General features: G+C 42.1%; 1 protein-coding gene across 1 annotated transcript; it reads left to right on the top strand.

Annotated features, from left to right (window-relative positions):
• The first annotated feature begins 470 nt into the window (after positions 1 to 470).
• Positions 471 to 20,641, top strand: rps6kc1 (ribosomal protein S6 kinase polypeptide 1). The gene is made up of 16 exons (XM_070925593.1): positions 471 to 572; positions 1,652 to 1,687; positions 2,976 to 3,096; positions 3,415 to 3,530; positions 3,611 to 3,704; positions 3,792 to 3,845; positions 3,942 to 4,355; positions 4,947 to 5,071; positions 5,450 to 5,548; positions 7,242 to 7,289; positions 7,887 to 8,019; positions 9,322 to 10,983; positions 12,140 to 12,229; positions 17,605 to 17,687; positions 19,410 to 19,505; positions 20,501 to 20,641. Exons 1-16 carry the CDS (start codon positions 471 to 473, stop codon positions 20,600 to 20,602), a joined length of 3,375 nt encoding a protein of 1,124 aa, XP_070781694.1. The 3' UTR covers positions 20,603 to 20,641.
• Positions 20,642 to 23,774: the final 3,133 nt, after the last annotated feature.

Raw genomic sequence — 23,774 nt, 5'->3', positions numbered from 1 at the left:
TGATCAAATGTATAACTTAATACCTATAACACTATACCTTGAAACTAGAGTAACGAAATGGAAGTCAGCCAACTCTACATTATATTATATATTTCACATTCAGTTTATGCATATGCTATGATTATGTATTAGACTATATGGCACTAACACATATGCACTTGTCTGTTCGCGTACAAGCACTGTAAGTCTAATTGCTGATTTTTTATATGATGTTATATAGTTAATTAAAAGAGCCAATCATTTGATAATCACTCACTTAATAAATACTATATATGTATCTAAATAATAAATAAAACTGGTGTTATCACATCTGAAAAAACAAAGTGGATGCAAGTGGTTGTGGCAGGTAGTTTCACCAACCTTCCTCAAGGAGGAGCTCTAACTTATTTGCCTACCTGTCACTGTGCTGTCAGGGAATGAATGTGTACGGCTAGCCGGCTGGTAGCTTTGGCAATGTTGTCACTATCAGAATGATATCGCAGCGGGACAGAGGAGAACTTGCTCGGTTTTATACTGTCACAGATCCCAAAAAGCACCAGAAAGGCTATACTGTGTACAAAGTCACCGCAAGGGTAAGTAAAGGGAGGGTGGGCACTCTTGACAGCAAGGCTAATGCTAGGTGTTGTTAGCTAATATGTACTAGCTGTTTAGCTTGAGCTGTGCTAACCAAGCTAATATGATGCAAACACAAGAAACGTTACTTTAACCTCTTGAGGGTTGGCTGGCAATGGTATCAGCTTTTGTGGACACCGCAGATGTAGCTAACGGACACACTGAGACTTGCTTATATTTTAATATTTGGGGTTTTTACGCCCAGTGGATTGTTGTGTAGTGGCTAACTTACATTAGCAATATTAGCCTGACTGATTTAATCTGACTTGCTAGATAGCTAACTAGCTTAGTTAGTGTTATATGTAGCGTTACGATAGACGAGCATTAAAGAGATAATATTATATATTGCATATTTAAGCAGAAAAAATCTGTTCATTATCTAACATTAACTAGATAACTGGTTCATATTGTCATTATATGTTGGGGCAAGTTTCCTAGAGAAATGCCTTGAACGTAATCAACGTTGTGGGGGATCCTGATTATCCAGTCTAGACCCGCTATATAAGATGGGATGGAGAAATGTCAAAGCCTTGATTAAGTTCATAACCTACAATGGCTTAAACTCCCTGTATTTATCTCCTAGTGTAAGGTGCTGCTGTATTGTGAAAATATTTCAAGTTAGGAGAATAAATCCAGACAAAATTCACTGACAGCTTTGGACAATCAGCCTTTAATTTGTAAACACTGATAATATACAACAAATCACAGATCAAGTGTGGGTATAGAGAAGCAAGTCCTGTAATGATGAAATGAATAGACATAACTTCTGTCAGACCTACAGTTATTAGTGCGCACAGTGATTTAACACACACTTCGTCTCTGCCTGCCTGCCATCCTGCTTGTTATGAATGTTGGTGATGTCTCGTTCTTACACTCAAGACTTCCGTCATTCACTATATAATGCACTCATTGTCACACTCAGAGCTATCTCCCTGCTCATACTTGTGCCAGCCTCACGGGAAACCAGCTTATACTTTTAGATAGGAATCACTCACATGGAGGCTAAAGCCTTGAGTTCTCTTCTCCCTCTTCCACACAGATCATCTCTAGGAAGAACCCAGAGGATGTCCAAGAGGTAAGACATACATATTATTATACATATTATTTTTATCTTGTGACTGTATGAGTGCGCAGACCACTGGCAAACAGTTGACTTTCTTGAAAGGCATGAGTTCGATGGAATTTTCACTGCAAGGTTGGAAGATAAACACTGCTACTGTAAATAGTATAAGCTATCTGTTGTCAGACTAAGTTGGTTGAGACCTTGCAAAACCAATATAATAACACATTTAAAAATTAGCAGTTTTACAGATTTTGTTTATGAAATTTACAACAAATATAAGTTGAAAGTGACAAAGGTAAATTTGTGGAAAGAAGCCGTGCAAGTTGGAGATTTTATAAAGCAAAGCTTCATTTTTCTGGCATGAAAAGTTGTGAAAAATACTTTACATAAAAAAGCCAAGAATTAGGCCTACAGCAGGAGAACTATTGCATTCCTCTTTTTTACATTCCAAGCTCACTGTCTATACGTCAGAATACGGACACTTATTGTCCACAAATTATATATTATTGAATGCCTCTCACATCTTCGCTCATCACAACTGTTTTGTCTTTTAAAAGGTTTGAAGGAAAATTTAACTATTCCCCTTTCTCACAATGTACCTATGAACATGCAGTGAAAACACACATACATGCTTTCTTATATTTGTGACACACTGAGGAATGCAGTCTGGCCTGGAACCAGCGCTAATGTAGCAGGCATGATGTCAATTACTGCATTTGTGTCTCGGAGACAGTGAAAAAGTTTTGCCTGGAAACACATACCTCCATTATTGAGCAGTGCTCCTGGTTTGGAAAGGTGCTCAGTCCAGTTTTTCTCACGGCAGCACACTGGCCAGGATTTTAGCAAACAGGACTTGCATCTCAACATTCGGCCATTATGTTTTGCTTTATCCCACAGAGTAAGGAACTACTTCGTCCAGGTTTGTGTGTGAATGTTGTGACTTGTGTTAAGTTTTATTGCACGAGATGGCAGTGAGATGAGGAATGTAACTTGTCATATGAGTTAGATTGTTTCTAGTGTTGGCACAGGAGCAATAGCTCTATGGAGTTCTTTTTTTGTTGTCTTTAACAAGACATAGTGGACATTTGAATGATTCAGATATTTAAAATAAAAAAAGTGATAATGAGATTACTTTTTAAAACAAGTACAAAATCAAGTTACTTGTTTAAGCAGTGTTTTGTAAACAAAATGTATATAATCCAATAGTATATAATGGTGAAGCTTCTTTAAACATGAAATTATTGGTTCCCCAACTCCTCCTCCCTATCTTCATCCATCTGTCCTCTCTCTTTTTCTGTAGATAACAGTATGGAAGAGATACAGTGATTTCCGGAAGCTTCATCAGAACCTCTGGCAGCTGCACAAGAATGTATGTAGCCAGTCAGAGCTGTTTCCTCCCTTTGCCAGGGCCAAAGTCTTTGGTAAGAAACTCACCCCCTCAATTCCCCTGTGTCGATCTTCTCTAAAGTGACCAAAGAAAACCTGTTAAAGTGACTTTGCTGTAGTACAAGACAATAAATCCTGGACCACTGGAGAAGTAGTGATGACTCTGCCCCCTTGTGTGTTATTACTCAGACCCTAACCACTACTCGTACTTGATGTGATCACTTGCTTAAAGGCAATCTCACTGTGTGTGTGTGTGTGTGTGTGTGTGTGTGTGTGTGTGTGTGTGTGTGTGTGTGTGTGTGTGTGTGTGTGTGTGTGTGTGTGTATCTTTCTGTCCATGTATGCCTGTGCAGGTCGTTTTGATGACTCAGTGATTGAGGAAAGAAGACAGTGCTCTGAGGATCTGCTACAGTTCTCTGCTAATATCCCTGCTCTCTATAGTAGTCAGCACATCCAAGATTTCTTTAAGGTACCGAAACACACAAATGCAGAAACACAAACGTACCCCGAGACAGAACATGGACTGCAATGTTTTTAATTATTTTCAAGGGAGGTGAGGTTCACGACGGCTCAGAGCTCATTGGACCAGCTGAGCCCTTTTCTGACTTCCTGGCAGACAGTTTATCAGACTGCAGCTCTGACGGTAGGATTACACACAATAACCTCCTCAGAATCAGTCTTCCTCTTAATTTACAATGACTGCTCATTGATGTGTGCACATGTTTTTCAGTTCAAAGAGACATCAGTGGTGCAGATGATTTGACTATCACATCTGAGTATGGAGGTAAAGGTTGTCTGTGCATGAAAATAACACCCACCTACATTAGAGCTCAATTAGATTTATTATGAAGTGGGTATGTATCATTGTTTTCCTCTCCAGGCCCGTCCAGTGACAGCGACCTGACCTCCCTGCCTGTGGATACAGACTCTTTGGCTGGGCTGGATGATGGCATGGCCTCAGGCCGCACCTCCCCAAACCAACCACAGGGGGGAGCCACCAACATTAGCAGCAGCTGCAGCCCTCGCTTGCCCTCCCTACACGAACTCCGCACCCCATCTCCTGCCCCAGTCCCTGCCTCCTCAGCCCCTAACCCAGAGGTCAGCTGGCCAACCCGAACGCCACTCTTCTCCGGCAGTCTGAAGAAAGCCAGTGGTGTCAACGGGAAGTCAGACTACCTGGACAGAGCCAGTGAGCTCATCTGTTTAGCTGTACAGAAGGAGAAAGAGCAGGACTTCCAGGCAGCTTTCTCCTGCTATCGCAGCGGAGTGGACCTGCTGCTGCAAGGAGTGCAAGGTCAGTTTGGGAGAGAGATATTTTACTGACAAAACTAATACCAACATGGTATTTTACCGTGAGAGTTGACAACAGTGTAGTCCAGCGATTTTAGAGGTGAACTTCCATAATGTAGCTCAGTAGCATCTTTACATTTGACCCTCCCTGCCTGATGAACACCAACATCTTTAAAATTTTATGTCCCTATATTACAGTGTCTTCACTGCTGACAGACACAGGGTGGATACTCAGCTTTGATGCTCAGAAAAATATATGAGAGGACACTAAACCGAATGTGTATTTATGTACACCGTCATTCCTAATCATCTGGCCTTCATTGCTTGTGCTGGCAGGCAGGGGTGGATGGATGATCGGTTCTTGTCAGATAGCATCTATGCGACCCGGTCGTGAGAATCGCTTCCAATGACCCTGACCTTGCACCCCAGTGTGGAGGGGCCAAACCAAAGAGACATCACTTTTACTTTGTGGTTTATTAGCTTATTCATCACTCTAATAACCAGTAAATAAAATGCTAGTACAGAAACCTTTAACCCTGCACTATAAAAACCGCTTGGTAAAGAAAACCTATTGATCTCACCCACGTGTTTTCAGGTGAGCCCAGTCCCACGCGGCGAGAGGCAGTGAAGAAGAAGACTGCAGAGTATCTGATGCGTGCAGAACAGATATCCAGTCAGCATCTGAGAATCAACATGGGTCAAGGGTCAACACAGACAGTGGTGAGTGGGATGGAAATGTCATTGGCCTGTATGCTGTCTATGTTAGATTATGCAAATGTGCTTTATATGCATGCATCCACCAGGGTCCTCAAACCACTTGAGGCAGTATATTAGAGTGCGGCCGGGTTTATAACCGATGAAAACATCACAGCAAGTGTTGAAAAATGTTAAACCTATCTTTTTATAAAGCACATTGACAGTCCAAAATAATCAATATTTTTATAATTATCAATATATTGTCTTTGTATTTTGACTATGACACTCTTTTTCACATATTACTTGGGTCACATGTTGCAAGAGGTCACAATACCTAATGAATGTGACACATTGAGATATTTTAATGATAAAACTGCCCAATTGTGTTTTTTTTTTTCCAAGGCTTTGGGGGCACAGTGCTGCCCGTCCACCAGCAGAGGAGGCCAGCAGAGTCCATCTGAGGAGCTGAGAGCTTTCAGGGTGTTGGGGGTTATAGATAAGGTCAGTTTATGATTGAAAGGTCTTGCAACTTGTTACAGCCACATTTTGTGAGTTTACTTTAATGTTGTTCATTTATAATCACAATCAATAGTGTGTAAAAGACACGAAATGACAAAAATTGATGAGTGTCAGAAGTCCTTTCCCTTTCTTTGATTTGAATTTTCTTCTTGAATATTAAAGTAAATACGGAAGAGTTGAATTCTTAAGGTGAAAACAAAACAGTACGTTCTCCTAACAAAATAACTACACTTACGTCTGGCAGACACTCATTTATTTAATAATTGCTCTGGCCCAGATTAATGTGGATGGTATCCAACTTCAAATTTCTCCTCCTTGTGTCCTTTCCTTCTTCGACCATCTCTTTTATCTGAAGCGATAAAACGTAATAGATTTACTGGATGGTATGGTAAGGGCTGAGTGTGTGTATGTTTAGTGTCAGTTATGACTACCACAAGGTCAGTTTAGGTTGCTGGTCCTCTCAACCAGCTGCCGGTGAAGCAACTTCACCACTCAGCCATGAAATGACTTGGCAAGCAGCTCAGAGAGCGGCACACAACATTGAATCAATGATGCTCGTCCTCCACATGCACACACACAAAACCCCAAGTTAAATGTTGACATAATACCAACATGTGTTACTCTACAGAGGTGCACACAAAATCCACAATATGTCAGAAACAAATCAGAGACAGCATTAAAAAAAAAAATGCCATAAACTGAAACTACACTATCCAGAAATGGCCCAGCTTTCCTCTCCTCCTCCTCCTCCTCCTTCCTCCTTTCACTTTTAATGGGGACAGAGGGGACAGATGGAGAGAGCTCCTCACCCTACTGCCCCCCCCCCCCCCCGCCCTCTTCTCCACCTCCCCCCTTCCCTGATGTTTGTGTCTTAATTATATTAGCGCCCTGGCTAGCACTGCCACTCTGTTTACTCACAGCTCCATTCATATCCATTTAGCCTGCACCTGTTTGGTCCCCGCCAGGGTCACATGGAGAGAATGCACCCACTAAACATACGCACGCACTCCACTACGCACAAACACAGACCGGCTCACACACATATGCTCGAGCTCTCCCCTGCCATGGTGAGGGAGCAGACGAGCAATGGAGACGTCAGAGAGAGGGAAAATAAAGCTATTAGGAAGAGCTAGAGGGAGAAAGTGAAGGAAAGTGAAATGAGAGATAGTAGGAGCTCTATTTTTTTGTTGGAATTTGGGTACAGATGAAAAGATGACACTGCTAGCAATTACTGCTCGCAAATCTCCATATTCGAGGAAATGGAACTGCCAAATTATTAATAAATGACTTATTGATGAAATTGTTGTCATTTACTTTTCTGTCAATCAACTTATTGATTCAGGATGATGATGTATTCATAAAAATATGTGTTAATTCTGTCACTTATATGCTGTTTGCAGCTGCTGTAGTATTGCATTAATTTTACACTACAGACATCTATAGATTCCTTTCCGTCATTGTTATGTGGCTGGGACTTGGTTTGGTCAACACAACAGGATGCCGGATGTTAATGCCAATTTTTCTAGTATAATTTAGGGACCTACATTTATCTTGCAGTGACCCTTATGTGTGCCCTGACCCAGTCGTTGAAAAACACTGCTCTGGAGGACATAACCACTACATCATCTTAGACTGTGTGTTCATACCTGGCAATTAATGGCATCTTCCATCACAGGTTCTTTTGGTCATGGACAAGAGAACACAAGAGACGTTCATCCTGAAAGTAAGTGTAATATGTGCGCATGTGTGTGTGTGCTTCCCGTACCCTTGTCGTCCTAACTGTAAGTGTAAGTGTGAAGTGTGCCAGAAACCCCTGTGTGTGACCGGTGTAATTGATTCTAATGGGCCTGTCCCTGTCAGCTCCTCTGCTCTCAGGTGTGAGACGTGTGCCAGATGCCAACGCACAGCGCAGGCACACATGACTACACACACACACACACACACACATGCGCACACACATGCATACCTACACACACTGGCAACCAATGTGAACTTTACGTGTAGCGCTGATAGATTTGTGGGGCTCTGTTAAAGTCACACGCTGTATGTGGCTTGATGAATCCAGTGACTTTGGGTTGCCATGGGGCATAGCTGGCACCTCTTTAATGGGAGGTTTCTCCTTTGCCACACTCCCTTATCTTTTTTGTACACCTTACTCTACACACAAACTAAAAGACCCACCTTCCTTTTCCTCTGCTCATGCCCTCTTTATTTGGATTAATTTTCCTTTTCTCCTCTTGTCCTTAAATGCACATTCTTTCTTCCTTGCTTACTTCCCTTGTAATTACTCACCTCCTTTTCCTCTCCCCTCTTATTACAGGGTCTGAGGAAGAGCAGTGACTGTGAGCGGACTAAGAGGACAATCATGCCTCACTCTGTGCCCCACATGGTGCAGCTGAGGAAGTTTGTCGTCTCTGAAGACACAGTTTTTCTTTTGCTGCAGTATGCTGAAGGTAAAACACACACATCTCGTGCTCATCAGTTTCATCTTCCCTCTTTTGTCTTCTTTACCTCCAACTGTCTTTCCCCCTCCTTCACCTGATCCCTCTCTTCTCCCACCCCTCTCTCTGCCCTTGTTCCAGACAGATGTTTGATAGAGATGGGTGTGTGTCACAGGTCATTATTCTGAATACCAGGTGGCGCCATGCTTCATTAGCTATGCCAACACCTGGGCCTCCTTACATCCCATTCACTCTAGGATGTGTGTGTAGCTCATGTGTGTGGGTGAGTGCGTACAATGAAATGCAGCCATATTTTTTTAATGCCCTGTAACCTATTCAATCTGGTGCACTCTATAACCACCCTGCGCTAATATTAGTGGGCAGTATTGAATATCATATGGGGCTGTTCAACATGATCTAATAAAGCTAATCAAATGCCAGAAAAGGCATAGTTTCACCACAGCTCTGTGATTCAGAGTTTCTCCTTATGCTTCTATAGTATGCTGTTAGCAGCTGATGGGTTGGATGAGGAGGGAGGCAGTGACCTGAGTGACATTGGACAAAACAACATGTGGATGGTTTTACTTGCTAAGCCATCGAGCTGCCCCGCTATCATTATCATCACTGTGAACCCCCTATCCATTCTCATCACACACAACAGATGCTGGCTTCCAATTGCTCACACTACAGCTGTGTGTGTATCAGTATGTCTGCGCACGCACGTGTGTGTAAGACAGAGAGAAGTCAAAATGCTAACATTACACTGGGAACCTAAAGCAGGCACCCACCCCAACCTCATTTAGCCAAATTGGGTTCAATCAAAACTGTTTTTGTTTGCCCTGGTTACTCATTCCTAAGTGGAAACTAATGACCCTTTTTCCAAATAGTCCCAATAACTAAGGAGCCAAAGTCAGGAATTAAAAGTCTGTTTTGCACAAACACTTTTGTTTGAATATCAATAAACCATCCCAATCCCTACTGCTGGCACCCATTGCTTGCTTACTGTGTGAATACACAAATTGTAGCAGCCTTGAGACTTGTGTTTGACCAGTCAGCAACTTTCGGGGCTGCTACCCCCGGAGCAGGAACATTTTGGACGATAGAAGCTATGGCCTAGGTACTAAATTTAGACCCAGGTTCCCCCGGTTGAAACACAGGTGAATTTGCTGAGTTCCTAAAAATATTCCTGGAAAGGTTCCTGCAGTGAGAATGTGCTGTAATTTTCCAGAATTTCCACGGCTTTCTCTCCAATTCCTCATTCAATCCACCCTCCTTTTTTCTTTGTCAATAATGTCCTGTTTCCTTCATCTTTAGGCGGGAAGCTGTGGTCTCACATTGGAAAGTACCTTCGTAATTCCAGCCCAGAGGAGAGCTTTGACATTCCTTTCATCCAGAAGAGCCACACAGCGGCTGTACACTCTCCACACCATGTTGTACCACAGCTGGATGTCGGTTCAGCCAGTTCTGGTTCTGGGCAGGTTGCTTGTTCTGATTCGGTCTCAGGGCTGCAGAAGGAAGGGGAGAACCTCATTGCGTCACCCAAGAAAAGTCCTCTCATGCCCAGGCTTATCGAACAAATTGGGGCCCAGTCAGACTCCGGAGCCAACTCTGAGGAAGAGTGCACCAACAGTTACTTGACTCTTTGCAATGAGTATGAACAAGACAAAGTAGAACCAAATGCACTAGAAGAGGAGGAGGAAAAGAGTGAACAGGAAATGCTGTCACTGGAAGTGCCCATAGCGACAACCACCACTTCCTCACGTAGCCGCTCGCTGCTGAGCAACGACAGCCTCTCTTCACCCATCAGCTCTCAGGAACTTGGCTTTTTCACAGAGTCATCTGACAAAAGTTGCCACACCCTTGACAATGAGCAATACCGTGGCGAGGGACAGGACCACAGTGAAGTCTTCAGTCCTTTGCCCTCCCCTGCTGTGCCTCTGTCTTTGGATCAGTCCAAGCACACGCCCATGGAGTTTTTCCGTATCGACAGCAAAGACAGTGCAAGTGAGGTGACCTGTCTCGACTTAGGAGAGCAGCGTCCTTCTCACAAACAGGTCCCCCTCTTTTCTACATCTGACCTGGGCTCAGATGTCACAGAGGACCTTCCAGAGCTGGCTCAGGAGGTCAAGGGCCACAGCTCGGAGCTTTGGGGGTTGGACTGTAGTGATAAAGGCTCTAATGAGTCAGTGCCAGTTATCTCATTTAAAGAGGCAGTAGGTGAGGATGAGGGTCATCCACCAGACCTTCTGGTCAACCTGCCCGTAATGAGTGGGACTGTAGACTCTTTACAGGAGGAATTAGATACTTCGGGGGTGTGTCTGGGCCTCGAGGCCACAGCCTCTCCTCAGAAGTTCATCCAGCCGGATGTTTTACAGCTTCACAGTCAGCCTGAGGAAGAGGAGGAGCAGCCAGTGGAGCAGGAGCTTTTATCTTTGTGTACAGCCTCTGCAACTTGTGACACCAGTGTTGCATCTTCCTTCACCTTCAACTCACTGTGGGATGACTGCAGCTTGACATTTGGGCAGGAGGCCTCTGACAAAATGGTGGTTCATCCTGCATGCCAAAATAATGACCTTCCCCTTGACCCTCCAGTTACTGACTATCTTAATGAGAAACTAGAGGGTGGTACAAGAGTAAATACAGACTTGGTTCCAGACCCCAGTGACAACAACGCAGGCTCTGTCACGACCACAAACAGGACTGAGGCCTGTGCAGTCTTGAGTGAGAGTTTATCAGGTCTAGATGGTGAATCATCAAGAGTTATTAGTAATACAGGTGGGAGCGAATTTGACAAAGAAGTATCGCGGCTGTTTGCAGAGCTGGACGAGCTGTCGTTGGCTGCATCCCAAGCTCGTATCCCGGAGGAGTTTGTACGATGCTGGGCTGTAGAGATGGTGACAGCCCTGGATTCTCTGCACCAAGAGGGCATCATCTGTCGAGACCTAAACCCCAACAACATCCTGCTCGACCACCAAGGTTAGACATCCATTATTAGTTTAGTCCTGTAAGATCACAGGTCTTGGACCACAATCTTGTCATCTATCTCATAGCTCTCCTAAAGCTTAAAGCTTGTATTAGCTTATTACAAACAGAGATGTTTGAGTGTTTGTGGAAAAAGAAATGCTCTTGCAAAATTTGCTGGAATATTATACATAACAATAATGCCACAGCTACTTACTTACATTAATGCAAGACATAGCTGTGAGTCTCCTCAATCTTGAATGGACTGAGAGAATGCAAACATCTGCTTGCTGTTACCTTAACACATCATTCCTCTCACTTCATGGTGGACATAACAAACCGTTAGATTACAATGATTATTGACCACTTTTTTTTTTTAGCTTATAAAATATGCACCAAATGAAGAAACCAGGGAACTTTAAGTAAATCTTATGATGGCTAGTGGAAAAAAATCCTATCCTATACAGTCTTGGTGGCATCTTCTTTTATTTCTCTTACAGCAAGCATAAAATAGCATCCCTCTCAAGCTGCTGTATCATGTGGATGTGATATTTATTTGCTTGTTTTCTCCAGCCACAAATGAATAACTTGTATGAAATTAAGCTTATTCCTTTCTTAGAGCAGATAGTATTTGACTGAGGGACGGCCTCTTGTCAGTTGACCATGATGTAATCCATTTACTAAAATGAAGGCTCCTCCAGAGGCGAAAGTGTTGTTTTACCAGGAGGTCACAGATTCCCCCTCAACTTCTTCTTTTGTCGTCCTACAATCATCTCTCTCCACCTCGTTATCAACAAGCGTCTAATTAGCTGAGTGGCTGTTTTCGTCTCCCCGGTGGTAATTATTGTTCTAAAGGGCCCATCAACGGCGTAGTGTGGTGCATCAGTCTGGCTAGCCCAGGCTAATGGCCATGGCTACCTAATGACACCATTAGTTCTAATGATAGCGTTAACGGGTAGCCGCTAAACAGGAGTAATCGCAGGGGCTGTGTGCTTGAAAAGCTCGCGGAGGGATGTAGAGAGGCAGAAAGGAACTAAGAAAGGAAGTGCTCTAAAGGTGAGTAAACAGTTTGAAAAGTAGCAGTCAGAGTGACACTTGACTGTATGGGGTTGATGAGAGGCAGAGCATGAGATGAATGTTTCACACTTTCTGTCTCTTCCTGTCTCCTTAGGTCATGTTCAGCTTACCTACTTTTGTAGCTGGAGTGACGTGGAGGAGTCCTGTGACAAAGAGGCTATTGCCAATATGTACAGTGCACCAGGTGAGATATACATATACATGCTAATACACTTTATTTATTTTATTTCTCATTCTATACTTGTATATATTAATTAGGAACCTCATTTTGTGTGTTTGCGTGTCAGTTGGGAGGTTGATGAGGGGTTAATTCTATGCAGGCATGCAGGGCCATAAGTAGGCCACTTTCCCATGGTCACAAAACGCTCATTCATAGCTTGGCATGAATAAACAATCAAAGTATACATAAACCACTCTCGAGAGTAGAAACAGATGAACACTGATTCTTCTTGACTCCGAAATCAACAGAAATCCATAAGTATCTTTCAGTTCTGGTCTTCTGCGTTTAACGGATACATACAGTAATTATCATGGCAGTTATTTTACATTTTAATTAACTCTCAGAGGGGTTAATATCTGGAGGATGAATTAGAAATATCTGTTTTTTTACTCTTACAGTCACAGTTTTGAGAAGCTGGATCTTGTTGTAGTTCTTTCATTGTCCTGTAGAGTGTGCTGTTGTGCAACAGTGAGCCAGCGTTGGGGTAACCCCATGTGTTGCCCCCAGCAGGCATGTGGCAGCTCTGGCATGCTGTTTACAAGCTGCCTAAAACAAACTGCTGCTAGACTACAGCACCATGTCCCTGCTTAGCACTTCCGTGTGTGTTTGTGGTGAGGGGTGGTGTTTGTGTGTGTATGCGCGCACATGCATTTGACATATGTAGGCGGATAAGTTTTCCAATATGTCGCTGCTTTAAGCATATGGCTTCACACTGTTGGATAGATTATGTGTGATGTGTTTAATTACATCTTTCTTAAATATGCAGACTGAATAAGTGCTAGCTGCAAACGCCGGACGCACTCTGAGACGTACACAATGACCCTCATGCCCATTCACTCTCCCACGCACTTATATTAAGCTATTCACTCATATTCATCCTCTCTCTCAAGCCAGGAAGGTCACTTCAGATTTAAATCCTCCTTGTGACTAGAACATACAGTATGCCGCTGTTGTAATAAATCTGAAAGCAACAAATGCTCTATCTAATATCCAAAGTGTGCATTTTTATTCCCTTAGCAACAGCTTGTTTAAAAGCCTACTAATGGAAATAGAAGCACATAGAGGCATATAGTGGCCAGCGGTAGATGACCTAAAGACACAGGAGTAAAGCTCAGCACACAGATGCATAATGGAGCCTAAAATCTAAGTGCTAAGCCGAGACATGTTTGCCACTTAAGTCATTGTGTAATTAATGTAGTAATTTTCTTGTTAATATAAGCAGTGAGAGATTGTCACACTTGTCTGAGAGCGTGGATGGTAGCTCTGAAAGCTAACATGTAATATGCTGAACAATCTTGTCTATTTAATAATGAATTTGGCATTCAAATCTAATTTAAAAAAAGGTGGATTTGGACTAAATATACACTTGACTTACAGTTAGTTATCACTATTGTTAAGCCAATTCTGTATCAGTCAAGTACAGTAAAATTTTAGGGCTTCAACCAATGATTATTTTCACCATAAAGTAATTTGGTAATCATTTTTTTTAAATCAATTCCTAAAATGTCATATTTTATCTGACCAGCAGTCAAAAAAACTTTACTTTATCACTTTAAACATTAAACAAATATTAATTTTTGTCAAATTATGTAAATTATTAATTGACTCAAAATTTTGATTGACCACATCCATAAATTAATCGACTAATCATTTCAAGCGCTGTAAAATTTAGTAGTGGTTTGTTTTCAAGACAAATACAAGTCTAACCAGTGTTGGACACAGTGCCTGTGTATGATCTGGATCTGGAGGAGGCAATAAAATGAGAAACCTCGGCTTTATGTAAAAGTTGCACATCCTCTACAGTAGCTCCCGACACAATAAAACTCATTTTAAGTAAAGAGTAGAGTCTCCTTTGAATCACATTTGGGTGGTGTTCACATTAAGCTCCCACAAATAATAAATATTTTACGGCAAAAGATGGCCAGTTAAAAAATGTTAAATGTTGTGGATAAAGCCAGCGCTTTAGTGAAATGAAGTGGAATTGAAGTGACCTCAGCCCAGGTGTGTAAGGTCTTGTTAGTTAAATGACTGTTGATCCCATGTGGATCAATGGATGTAATACATATTAGCAGCCAGCAGGGGGTGTGTTATGCTGTTGTTGAGCGATAGTACCACTTCCACGTCCATTGACTGTCTGACTCAAACACTGGCAACTTTTTCTCTTTTTCTTGTGTGTCTCTTATGTCCACCTTTCTTTGATGTTGTTTTCGGGGATAAACATATTACAAAGTAATGGCTATCACCTATTTTGCTTGTTTGTATTTATTGCATACCTGCAAACCCCTGCGTTTGGTACATACATATATCTGCAGATGTATGTGCTTGTGAACGCACACTCTTAACGCAGAGGTTAGTGAGTGTGTCTCTCTCCTGCCCTTGTTATGTATTGCTGTTTATCCAGACAGGGTCAGCTCTAGCGATGGCTTCATTCCTGATGACAGATTTATGACTGTTTGCCAGAAAGCTAGCAGGGGGCCTGCTGTGACCGTATGTGTGTGTGTGTGTGTGTGTGTGTGTGTGTCTGTAAGAAGGAGGGAAACATGTTTTTAAAACGCACACATTCACACCCAAAAAACACGGGAGTGAACTCGGAAAATACAGCAGTAGGGTATTAATCTATTTATTCTGCCCTTCTGCTTATTTACTTTCTCACCATTCTGTCATCACTGATAAACATCAGGTGGCTCATGTTTTGTTCTCTAATAAGGAAAAAAAACAAGCTGTTGAGTGATAGTGTGATGCTACCTAATTTGAGCAAAAATGGGAATCTGTTGAGAGGGAAGCAAGGCCAAAACCGATTGTCTTCAATGTCTAAGAAAAGGGAAATTAAATATTCTTCCCCTCTGAGGTAACAAGTCAGTTACTGACGACTCATCATCATACTCGTCGTTGCTGTTTTTTCACTGTTCTGTTTTTGCTTTAACCTGCTCAGCCACGGTATGATCTAATGGAAGATAACGTTCAGTTCCCTTTTTGACACAGTGCTGTTATGACATTGTTTTGAAGACCTTTTCATGTAAGAAATTGTGCCCTGAAAGTACTTCTGCTTTATTATTTGAATAATTTCACTCTCATAGTAAAGATGCGTCATAGGATTGTTTTTTTTTTAATATATAACTGATTTGGTTCAATCAACTATTGGCACCATTTCAACAGAGCCTCCCCAGCTCATAAGACACACACACGTACACAGTCTTGGAACATGATACGCCGATCGCTCCTTACTTCCTACCTGCACACACTTCACTTCCTCTTTCAACAATGACTGTCAGTTAAGGTTTTAGGGAAGTCGGTCGAAGAGGAGAAGAGAGAAAGTTCCTTATGGCCCCCAGGAGAGAGGAGATGGAGTGTGATTAAGATACAAAGCAGGAGGGAACTGCATTGTTGAGGGGAAAGGGAAGAAGAGGAGGCCACGAGGTGAACACACTGTATTGTGGTGTATCTGAACTCCTCAGTATCCTTTTGTTTTCTTAGAATTCTTTGTAAGTTTTTCATATGCTGTTCAAGAAAGAAAAACACCAGGTTAGTGGAGGTATGGTCAAATATTATAATGTACACATTGCACAGTGCAGTGCAACAGTGGGGTTTGAATGACCCATGGCCTGTGGACGCAGTTAATTCTCCCTTCCCGTCCTCTTTCTCTCTATCTCCCTTTCTCCCTGCCTCGCTCTGACAGAGCGGTAAGTGTAGCCAGCTCCACTGTACTCTCCCTGCAGCTCCTTAGACATTAATCCATTGTGATGACATCGACCTTGCTCTGAGACGTGTGTCTGTGTGCGTGTGTGTGTGTGTGTCCAGTATTTCCCCTCCAGCTCGTAACTACGCAGGTATCACTAGTCCGTTCAATGACGATCTTCTCTCCTTGGCTGTCAAAACAGCAGTCCTGGGGAGCCCTGAAGACTGGTTGCTCAGTTGGCTGTATTTGTGTGTGTTTGTGTGTGTGTATGTATATGAAACGTGCAAGTCGTATCATAGCCCTCTCTAACCTTTGCTGCGAGAGAGTCGCACAGGCCCCTGGAGTTCCCGGCAGCCTCCAGGAGATGAGGGGTCTTTGTCTCTTATGCTCCCCCAGCTGAGGAGCCTGGTCTCTGGGCACACACAGACGTGACCCTGGGTCCCGCCCCTCTGGAGAGAGCAGAGGGGAGCTGAGCGGCACAAGAGGCCATCTGGTACCCAGTGGAGCTAGCAGACGCACACACTCTCACACATACTCTTTTGACGGTAGCAAACGCTCACTCTTGGTTTGTGTGTCTTACTTAAACACAAACATCAAGCTGGCACTTAGACTGGTTGTGGATTCCTGCAGAACGTGGCCATGAGCTAGACTTTTGATTCAAAGTGGACAGACTTCCCGTTAAATGTTCACCTTGAGAGGGTTTTGTAGTCTTCACACACATGCGTAGATGCAAGGGTTTCGGTGTTTTAAAGATTGACTGTCCAAAGAGGTAGAATTTTAGAAAAAGGAAAAGACGGTAAATAATGTCTGTAATTATTGATTATTGAGCCTTTATTTAGTTTTGGTTGTCAAGACAAAAACCTTAATGACGCCCTGTCGTCAGGGTCTGTGGTAAGGCTGTGATGATGTGGCGATTTGATTATTAAGTTTAAGGAGTTTTGACTGTTAAACGGACAAAACAAGACATTTGATTGAATTACTTTTCTGCTTTAGTAAATTGTGATTTACTAATTTGCCACTGACATTTAACAGACAACAATTAATTGAGAAAATAATCAGCAAATTAATCGCTAATGAAAATAATCGTTAGTTGCAGCTCTAGTCTGTGTAGCTTATTTTCAGGAGCTAAAAGTAGTGCGGGGATAAAGAAAACTGAACACAAATGTTCTACTATTTGTTCTCGGTTGTTCTTGCTTCAAATTTCTTGGTGTGTGTGTGATGTATGCGTGTGTGTTGTATGCGTGTGTGTTTTTGTTTGAGGTCAGGTCATGCAGATGGTGTGAAGTTGCAGCAGACGGTTTCCTCAATTTAACTGCTTTTTTATTATGCAAATCACCCTTTTATGAGACACACACTTGTTTGTGTGTGACTGTGTCCATGGTTTTGTGCTCATTTTGAATTGATTCTATCAATTCAATGAAACATTAAGGAACCCAAGAGGCCTAAAGCACAATACCTAAAATGATGTATCTTATGTATTTGGTGTCTAAGCCTAAGATCAGTAAATTATTTTAATTACACATATTTGATTATTTTCTTATTTTACATCCATCATAAGTTGATGATTCTTCCCTGTGTTCTTCCCCAACACATAAACTATTTCTCTGCTTGTTGTTTATTGATTAATTCAATGTCTTCCCTCTCTTTTTGCTTCTTGTTTCAGAGGTGGGAGGTATCAGTGAGGAGACAGCAGCATGCGATTGGTGGAGTTTGGGCGCCATCCTGTTTGAGCTCCTGACTGGCATGGTGAGTCGAAAAGTACCCGAAAAAAATGTTATCTTTGTTGCTAAGGTGTTGTGGGATGTCTGTAGGTGTCTTGGCTTTCAACTCTCTCACACTCTTTATGGTCATGCCAGGTTGTGTGTGATTCTGTGCGCGTGTCTGTATGTGTTTGAGTAGGTGGAGTTTGTTGTTTTGCTGTGTGTGTGTGTGTGTGAGAGAGAGAGAGGTGCGTCTTGGCTGCCGTCTCTTACTCTGGTTCTCGGGGAGTGCCAGGGGTGTCGGTGTGACTTTCTCCCCCAGCCTGAGCTCCATCTGCTGGGCCAGGGGGTCAGCTCTCCCCGGGCCTCTTTGCTGGCTCCTGGAGCAGCGCTGGGCTTTGAGCGTGCCGATCCGAGGTCGGCATGGAAGGTGAGGACCAGGGCAGCTCTCAAGGTGCTGGAACTCGGCTGGTCCAGGATCAGGGCTGTCTGAGGGACAATCTTTTAAGACAAGCTTGGGAGGAAGGGGAGCATCTCAGAGCTTTTCTTGTTTGGAAGACAACAGATATACACATCTGTTATACATGCACACATGCTAATTATAAGTTGCTGCTCTCTTCAAGGACAAATGCACACGCAGTAGCACGCACAGACACCCAGTGCAGGTGCAGAGCGTCCCTTCAATTTTTCATTATCTATTAAATTTGAATAAATTCTAACTGATTGCCGGTGGGCATATTTTCATATCGGCTATCAGTGGTTCCCATCTATGGTCCAAACATGAGTCGGGGTGTTAGGTTAGTGCTATTGTGTTGAACAATATACACCCACTTACCTGGAAAAAAAAATAAAGTCAGTCACACAGATGTCTCCTTTGATGATTATGTCTGGGTACAGTCCTGGCAAGGATACACACACACAGGCACACATAGTGTCTCTTGATCCTTGCAGGATAAGATCTTGCCTGGAGCAGTCTTGACTGCTGCTAGGAACCCAGCCAGAACTCCTGCAGCACGTATCAGGAGAGAGAGAGAGAGAGAGATACAGAGAGGCAACCGACCTAACTGATGGAAAAAAAACACAGGGTCCCCCAACACAAACACTCAAACAGTCTACAGCTTTCTCTTGCTGTGCACGTTCTGTTCTAGCCTTTTCAATTTGTAGTTGTAGATGCCCTGAAAGATGTGCTGTTGCAACATACAATGATTACGGTCATTATTGTCAATTATTTTAACAATAGGGCTGCATTCTGTGGTTAGAAAAGCTCTTGCGGGTCTTTCTATTACTTCTGAGATAATTTTTGGTTTATTTTTCTGCCAGAGCAATGATTTCTTGTAATTGACAGTTTGACCTGGTCAGTCTTTACTCTAAAAACAAATAAAAGGGCTTTATGTTTGCTGCTGCTTGGTGCTTCCAGTAAAGTTGCTCAGTATGAACGATGTATAATGTAAAAACATGTCATCCTTTCCGTCTGACACACACACACACACACACACACACACACACACACACACACACACACACACAGCAGTTCCAAGAAAGAGCAACAGGAGTGAATTCATTATCGTGTTGTAGTTGGTGTGATCAGTGTTGTTTCAGGTGCTCTGGCTCTTTGGTCTCCTCCTATTTGTCCAGTCCTGGTGCCCTCACAATGACCTAGGCTCTGCGGTTGTCAGTATATCTGTCCCTTTAGCTCTCAGTCCGACAGGTTTGTCTTTGTTTTGATTGATGGTTATCTATTCTTTCCACCCCCCTTCCCTCTGTACAGTCTCTGCTGCGGTGCCATCCAGCAGGAATCGGTCGCCACACTGCTCTCAACATCCCTGAGTCTGTTTCAGAGGAGGCCAGATCTCTGCTGGAGCAGGTGAGAGTTTCGTGTGCGGCTGGTAACTTGTATGTTGATAGTGTTGTCATTTCATGTACAGAATTTAACTGAGTGGCCCACTCATATAGATTTCCCCGACTTAAAAAGTTTTTTTGTAATTGTGTTATTAAAAAAAAGAGACATGAACATGAATTGTGCTAATGGGAGATGGGTAAGTGAGGGACTCTGTTGATAATCTGCTGCATTTTTAAATAAATCAACTCTCTCTCACTGATTAGTAAACACAATAGTAATTTAATGTAGACAGAGTCTATAGAAATGTGTGATATTTAACATGCCCAGTTTTCGGGGTCTTTCCCAGGGGAAAAAGATGCACAATAAGTAATTTCCTACAGCAGCTACATGGTTAGCATGACCTGCTACAAGATTTTTATCATCAGAAGTAAAATACATCCCAGTACTGAAAACGCTATCTGATAGATGAGTGATCTCTGGGAAGTGCAGCAAAGACATGACAGCAGTGAGACCAAAAATAAAAACCAGACTACTTAGTATGTAGGAATGTATGCATTTTTCTGACAGATTATAATAGATGAACACACATCCTACACACAGTGGACATGTCCTTAATAACAGAGCTCGCACCATGCTAATATCTTACAGCTAATTGCAAATCCTCAACACTGGTAATCTTCAGATGTATTTTAACATGGTTATCATGGATTTATCTCCACTTAATGTGGCACAAATCCAAATGCCATGAATATCCAGTGTACTTGTGCTGTGAGGAGTGGACATGCAGACACTGTGGCTTTATTACTTCAATTGTAAAAATGTATTTGGACTGCCCCATGACTGGATTTAGTCATTACACTCAGTTTAACCTGTTTGCATGTTAATGCTTTGGCTCTCTTCTGTAAATTAATGTATATACTTAATGTCTCTGGCTAAAAATGCTGCAGTGACTGACTTTTATTAATTAATTTATTTTGATTTGTCTGATTTGTTTGTCTCCGCCTTGTCCTCCCATGCAGTTGCTCCAGTACAACCCAATGGAGAGACTGGGGGCAGGTGTGGGAGGCGTGGATGATATCAAATCCCACCCTTTCTTTGCCAGAGTGGACTGGTCCAAATAGACGCTGTACATTGTGGGACTGCGGAAATCAGCGTTGCATGCTGGGGAACTGGCTGTCCTTTCAGACTGGACACACAAATACATATACAGTAAATACAGATAACACATTTATGCATCTCCCATTCAGTCCCCATGTACTTGTCTGATTCTTTTTTTTTGTATTGAATTTGCCAAGAAGCAGTATTACCTTCCCTGTGAATTGCTCATTTCTTTATCTCATAGAAGGTTTACTGTGCAACCTTTCTAGTGCAGGGAACACTTAACATGTGTGGTGCAATAATTTATACAGTAAGTGCTGGTACTGAGTGATGATCCACCATGACATTGTTGCTTTCACGCTCCTCATACAGTAGCTGTAAGCCCAAATGACACATTTTAGTTTTCACTGCATTCATTAAGCACTGCATGTTACTCACTCAAACTGACGCAGACGTAAATCACCTTTTCTAAAGACACGTGCAATACACTCAGTTTGTTGCCACCTATAACACTTATGTCATTCATCACGGAGCCTGTTCAGATTAGCTGCGAGCGAGACAGGTTGAGCTTTTTACTTGATGCAGGGGTTGTGTTGCTCGGATCTCGAAACAGATATGACATCTCATTTCCTACAACACTGTCAAAACTTTTTATTTTGCTAACCCCTTTTACTGCCAACCAGCCAACGTACAGTGACAAAGATGGATACTATGCAAGGTGAATGAACACAATATTTTGAGGTAGGAGATTTTGTGAAGAATTTAGTTGTATTAAGATTGATTTATTAAGTAGATTATAGCTGGAAAAAGGGCCAGTTGAACAGACAGCGATAGCCTTCTCCCTGCGCGGACAGTGAGTGCGTTTCATTCAGGAAAGAAAGAATAAAGGACGAGGCTTGAACCACACATTTGAAACCAGCCCTTTTACAGATCGTAGTTGTTTTTTTGTTTTGTTTTTTATGAATATCAGAGGAAACTCTCTTTACAGTACAACACTGCATTTTCTGCATGTAAGAATATGATTTATGTAATATATTTAATACAATGAAAAGTCTATCGAACAATAAATAATGTGTCTTGTAAATATACCTTTTAACGGATGTTGTTGCTGAGTGAAAGGTACACCCAGGTCTCGAAGCCTTGATTATGTCCAACTGTCAATCACTTAGCTGCCTCATCAATCAAATCCTTTTTATTTGATTGTGTGTGTGTGTGTTTTTTATTTTTGAGCAACACATCTGCTAACTTGCCACACAGGTCTGAGTGATAGTATCTTTAATGACTGGATTATATGGTAAAGATTTCCACGGATACGTTACACTCCATATATCACTTCCCGTATAATCGGATGAGACTTCTGAGAATTATTGGAGCGTATATCAAACGCATCTTAATACATTTACACACATAATCACTCCACTGTAAATGCTGCACTCAGTTTTATTCCACTGCACTGCAGATTAATACATGTTAACTGACAGATACTGTAAATTACCAGGTCTATATTCCACCTATTAACCCTTTTTATCAGACATAAATGTCAAAGTGAGGTCAGATTTTATTTCTGTTTTCTATTGAATGCTCACTCTTTTCTGTGCTGTATGTCTATTCTGGTCTGTCAGTGCACTCTGGATAACAATAAACATACCTGGCTCAGTTCATCTAGTCATGCTTCTTTTATCGATGATGTGTAAGGAGTGTGTTGTTTGTTCTGAGGCTATAGCCCCTCTTATCAGCAGCACTGATGATACTCCTAGAAAGCCACTGTCACTCCTGCTGAGTGTCACTGTGACAATAATACAAGCCAGCACACAGGCACGCACACACACACACACACACACACACATAGACTGGTAAATCCCAAGCACTCACACTCTACAATGAGATGGAGTTATGGTATTACCAGCTTCCAGTCTTGATTATTTGAGAATACGTTTGAGAAATGTGACAAAACAAGGACAGTAGTCTTTCTGCCCTGCTTCTGCTCGTGCAGCTACTCAGCAGTGTGTCACTTCAACCTTCAAACGAAATGAAAATCATACCTACAGTTGAGTTTTCCTTTAAGCAGCATGGGGCAGCAGGGTACATCCAAGTACACTGAGGACTTGTGTATTTAATGAGCAGTTTTCACCATGATTAAACAGAGCAATGCAGAAAACGGCTGATTCGACTAATGTTATGTCTGTTACAACTAAGCCAACATGGGGTAAAGGTGTATTTTTGGCAAAACTCAAAATGGTGGCCATTAATGGAGGAATAGTTTCATGAAATTTGCTTATTCACTTTATTGCCATAAGTTAGATGAGAAGATCGATGCCAGTCTCAGCAACCAGTTAGATTAGCTTTGCATAAAGACTGGCAACAGGCTGTTTTTTTTGTTTTTTGTTTAATCCATTCAAAAAACGAAGTGTAAAAATGACAATTTGTTGACAATGTGTTGGACTATTTCTTGGCAGGGACAGTTGCTAGGCAACCAGCAGAGACTCCAGTAAGTTACTGTTCCTGGCAAAGAAATAGTCGGGCACATAAACAAACAAAATATAAAGTTTTTGTGAGTTTTAGAGGTGCTGGAAGATTTTGTAAACGTGGCACAGAGCCAGGCTATCCATTTTCCTGTTTCCAGTTTTTTTGCTAGGCTAAGCTAACAAGCTGCTGACTGTGAGAAGTGAAAGTGGCATCAATCTTCTCATCTAACTGAGCAAGAAAGCGAATAAGCGTATTTCTTGAGAAAAATAACGATTGCTTTAATTAGCAGAAACTGACTTTCTGATTGATTTGCTGGACATGTCTTGACCCTACGGCAGCTTAAATGTGAGTTGAAGGGATTTTTTAAACTTTTAGAATCAATCAAATTTCCTTTGTGGACAAATAAGATCCCTTAACATTCTTTTCTTCCAAATAATCTCTTAAAAAACAGATTTAATAACCTTTTCATATCAGAATATTTTCTCCTTTTGAAGAAAATTCACATCCGGGCTTGATTGAACTGAACATAAACTCATTCTTGCTATGTCTCTACTACCTGAAATGACACACGCTCATCCGCACACACACACACATACACACACACACACACACACACACACACACACACACACAGAGGTCGGGGGAGTTGTTAGCAGTGTCGGGGTGTATTCCCTGACTGCCACAGGGTCAAGAGTCTGGGCTGATTAGTGCTTGTCATAAGACCTGTCT

The sequence above is a fragment of the Enoplosus armatus genome, chromosome 19 (genome assembly GCF_043641665.1).
Source record: "Enoplosus armatus isolate fEnoArm2 chromosome 19, fEnoArm2.hap1, whole genome shotgun sequence".
Taxonomy (NCBI): Eukaryota; Metazoa; Chordata; class Actinopteri; order Centrarchiformes; family Enoplosidae; genus Enoplosus; species Enoplosus armatus.
Note: the sequence above shows the minus strand (reverse complement) of the source record. Positions and strands in the feature narration are given on the sequence as shown.

What these genes read in the sequence shown, in the direction of transcription:
- rps6kc1 (XM_070925593.1), top strand. Translation starts at nt 471, where the DNA reads ATGATATCGCAGCGGGACAGAGGAGAACTTGCTCGGTTTTATACTGTC. An exon ending in TGTACAAAGTCACCGCAAGG is followed by an intron (nt 573 to 1,651) that starts GTAAGTAAAGGG and finishes TCTTCCACACAG; the next exon opens with ATCATCTCTAGGAAGAACCC. An exon ending in CATCCTGCTCGACCACCAAG is followed by an intron (nt 10,984 to 12,139) that starts GTTAGACATCCA and finishes CTGTCTCCTTAG; the next exon opens with GTCATGTTCAGCTTACCTAC.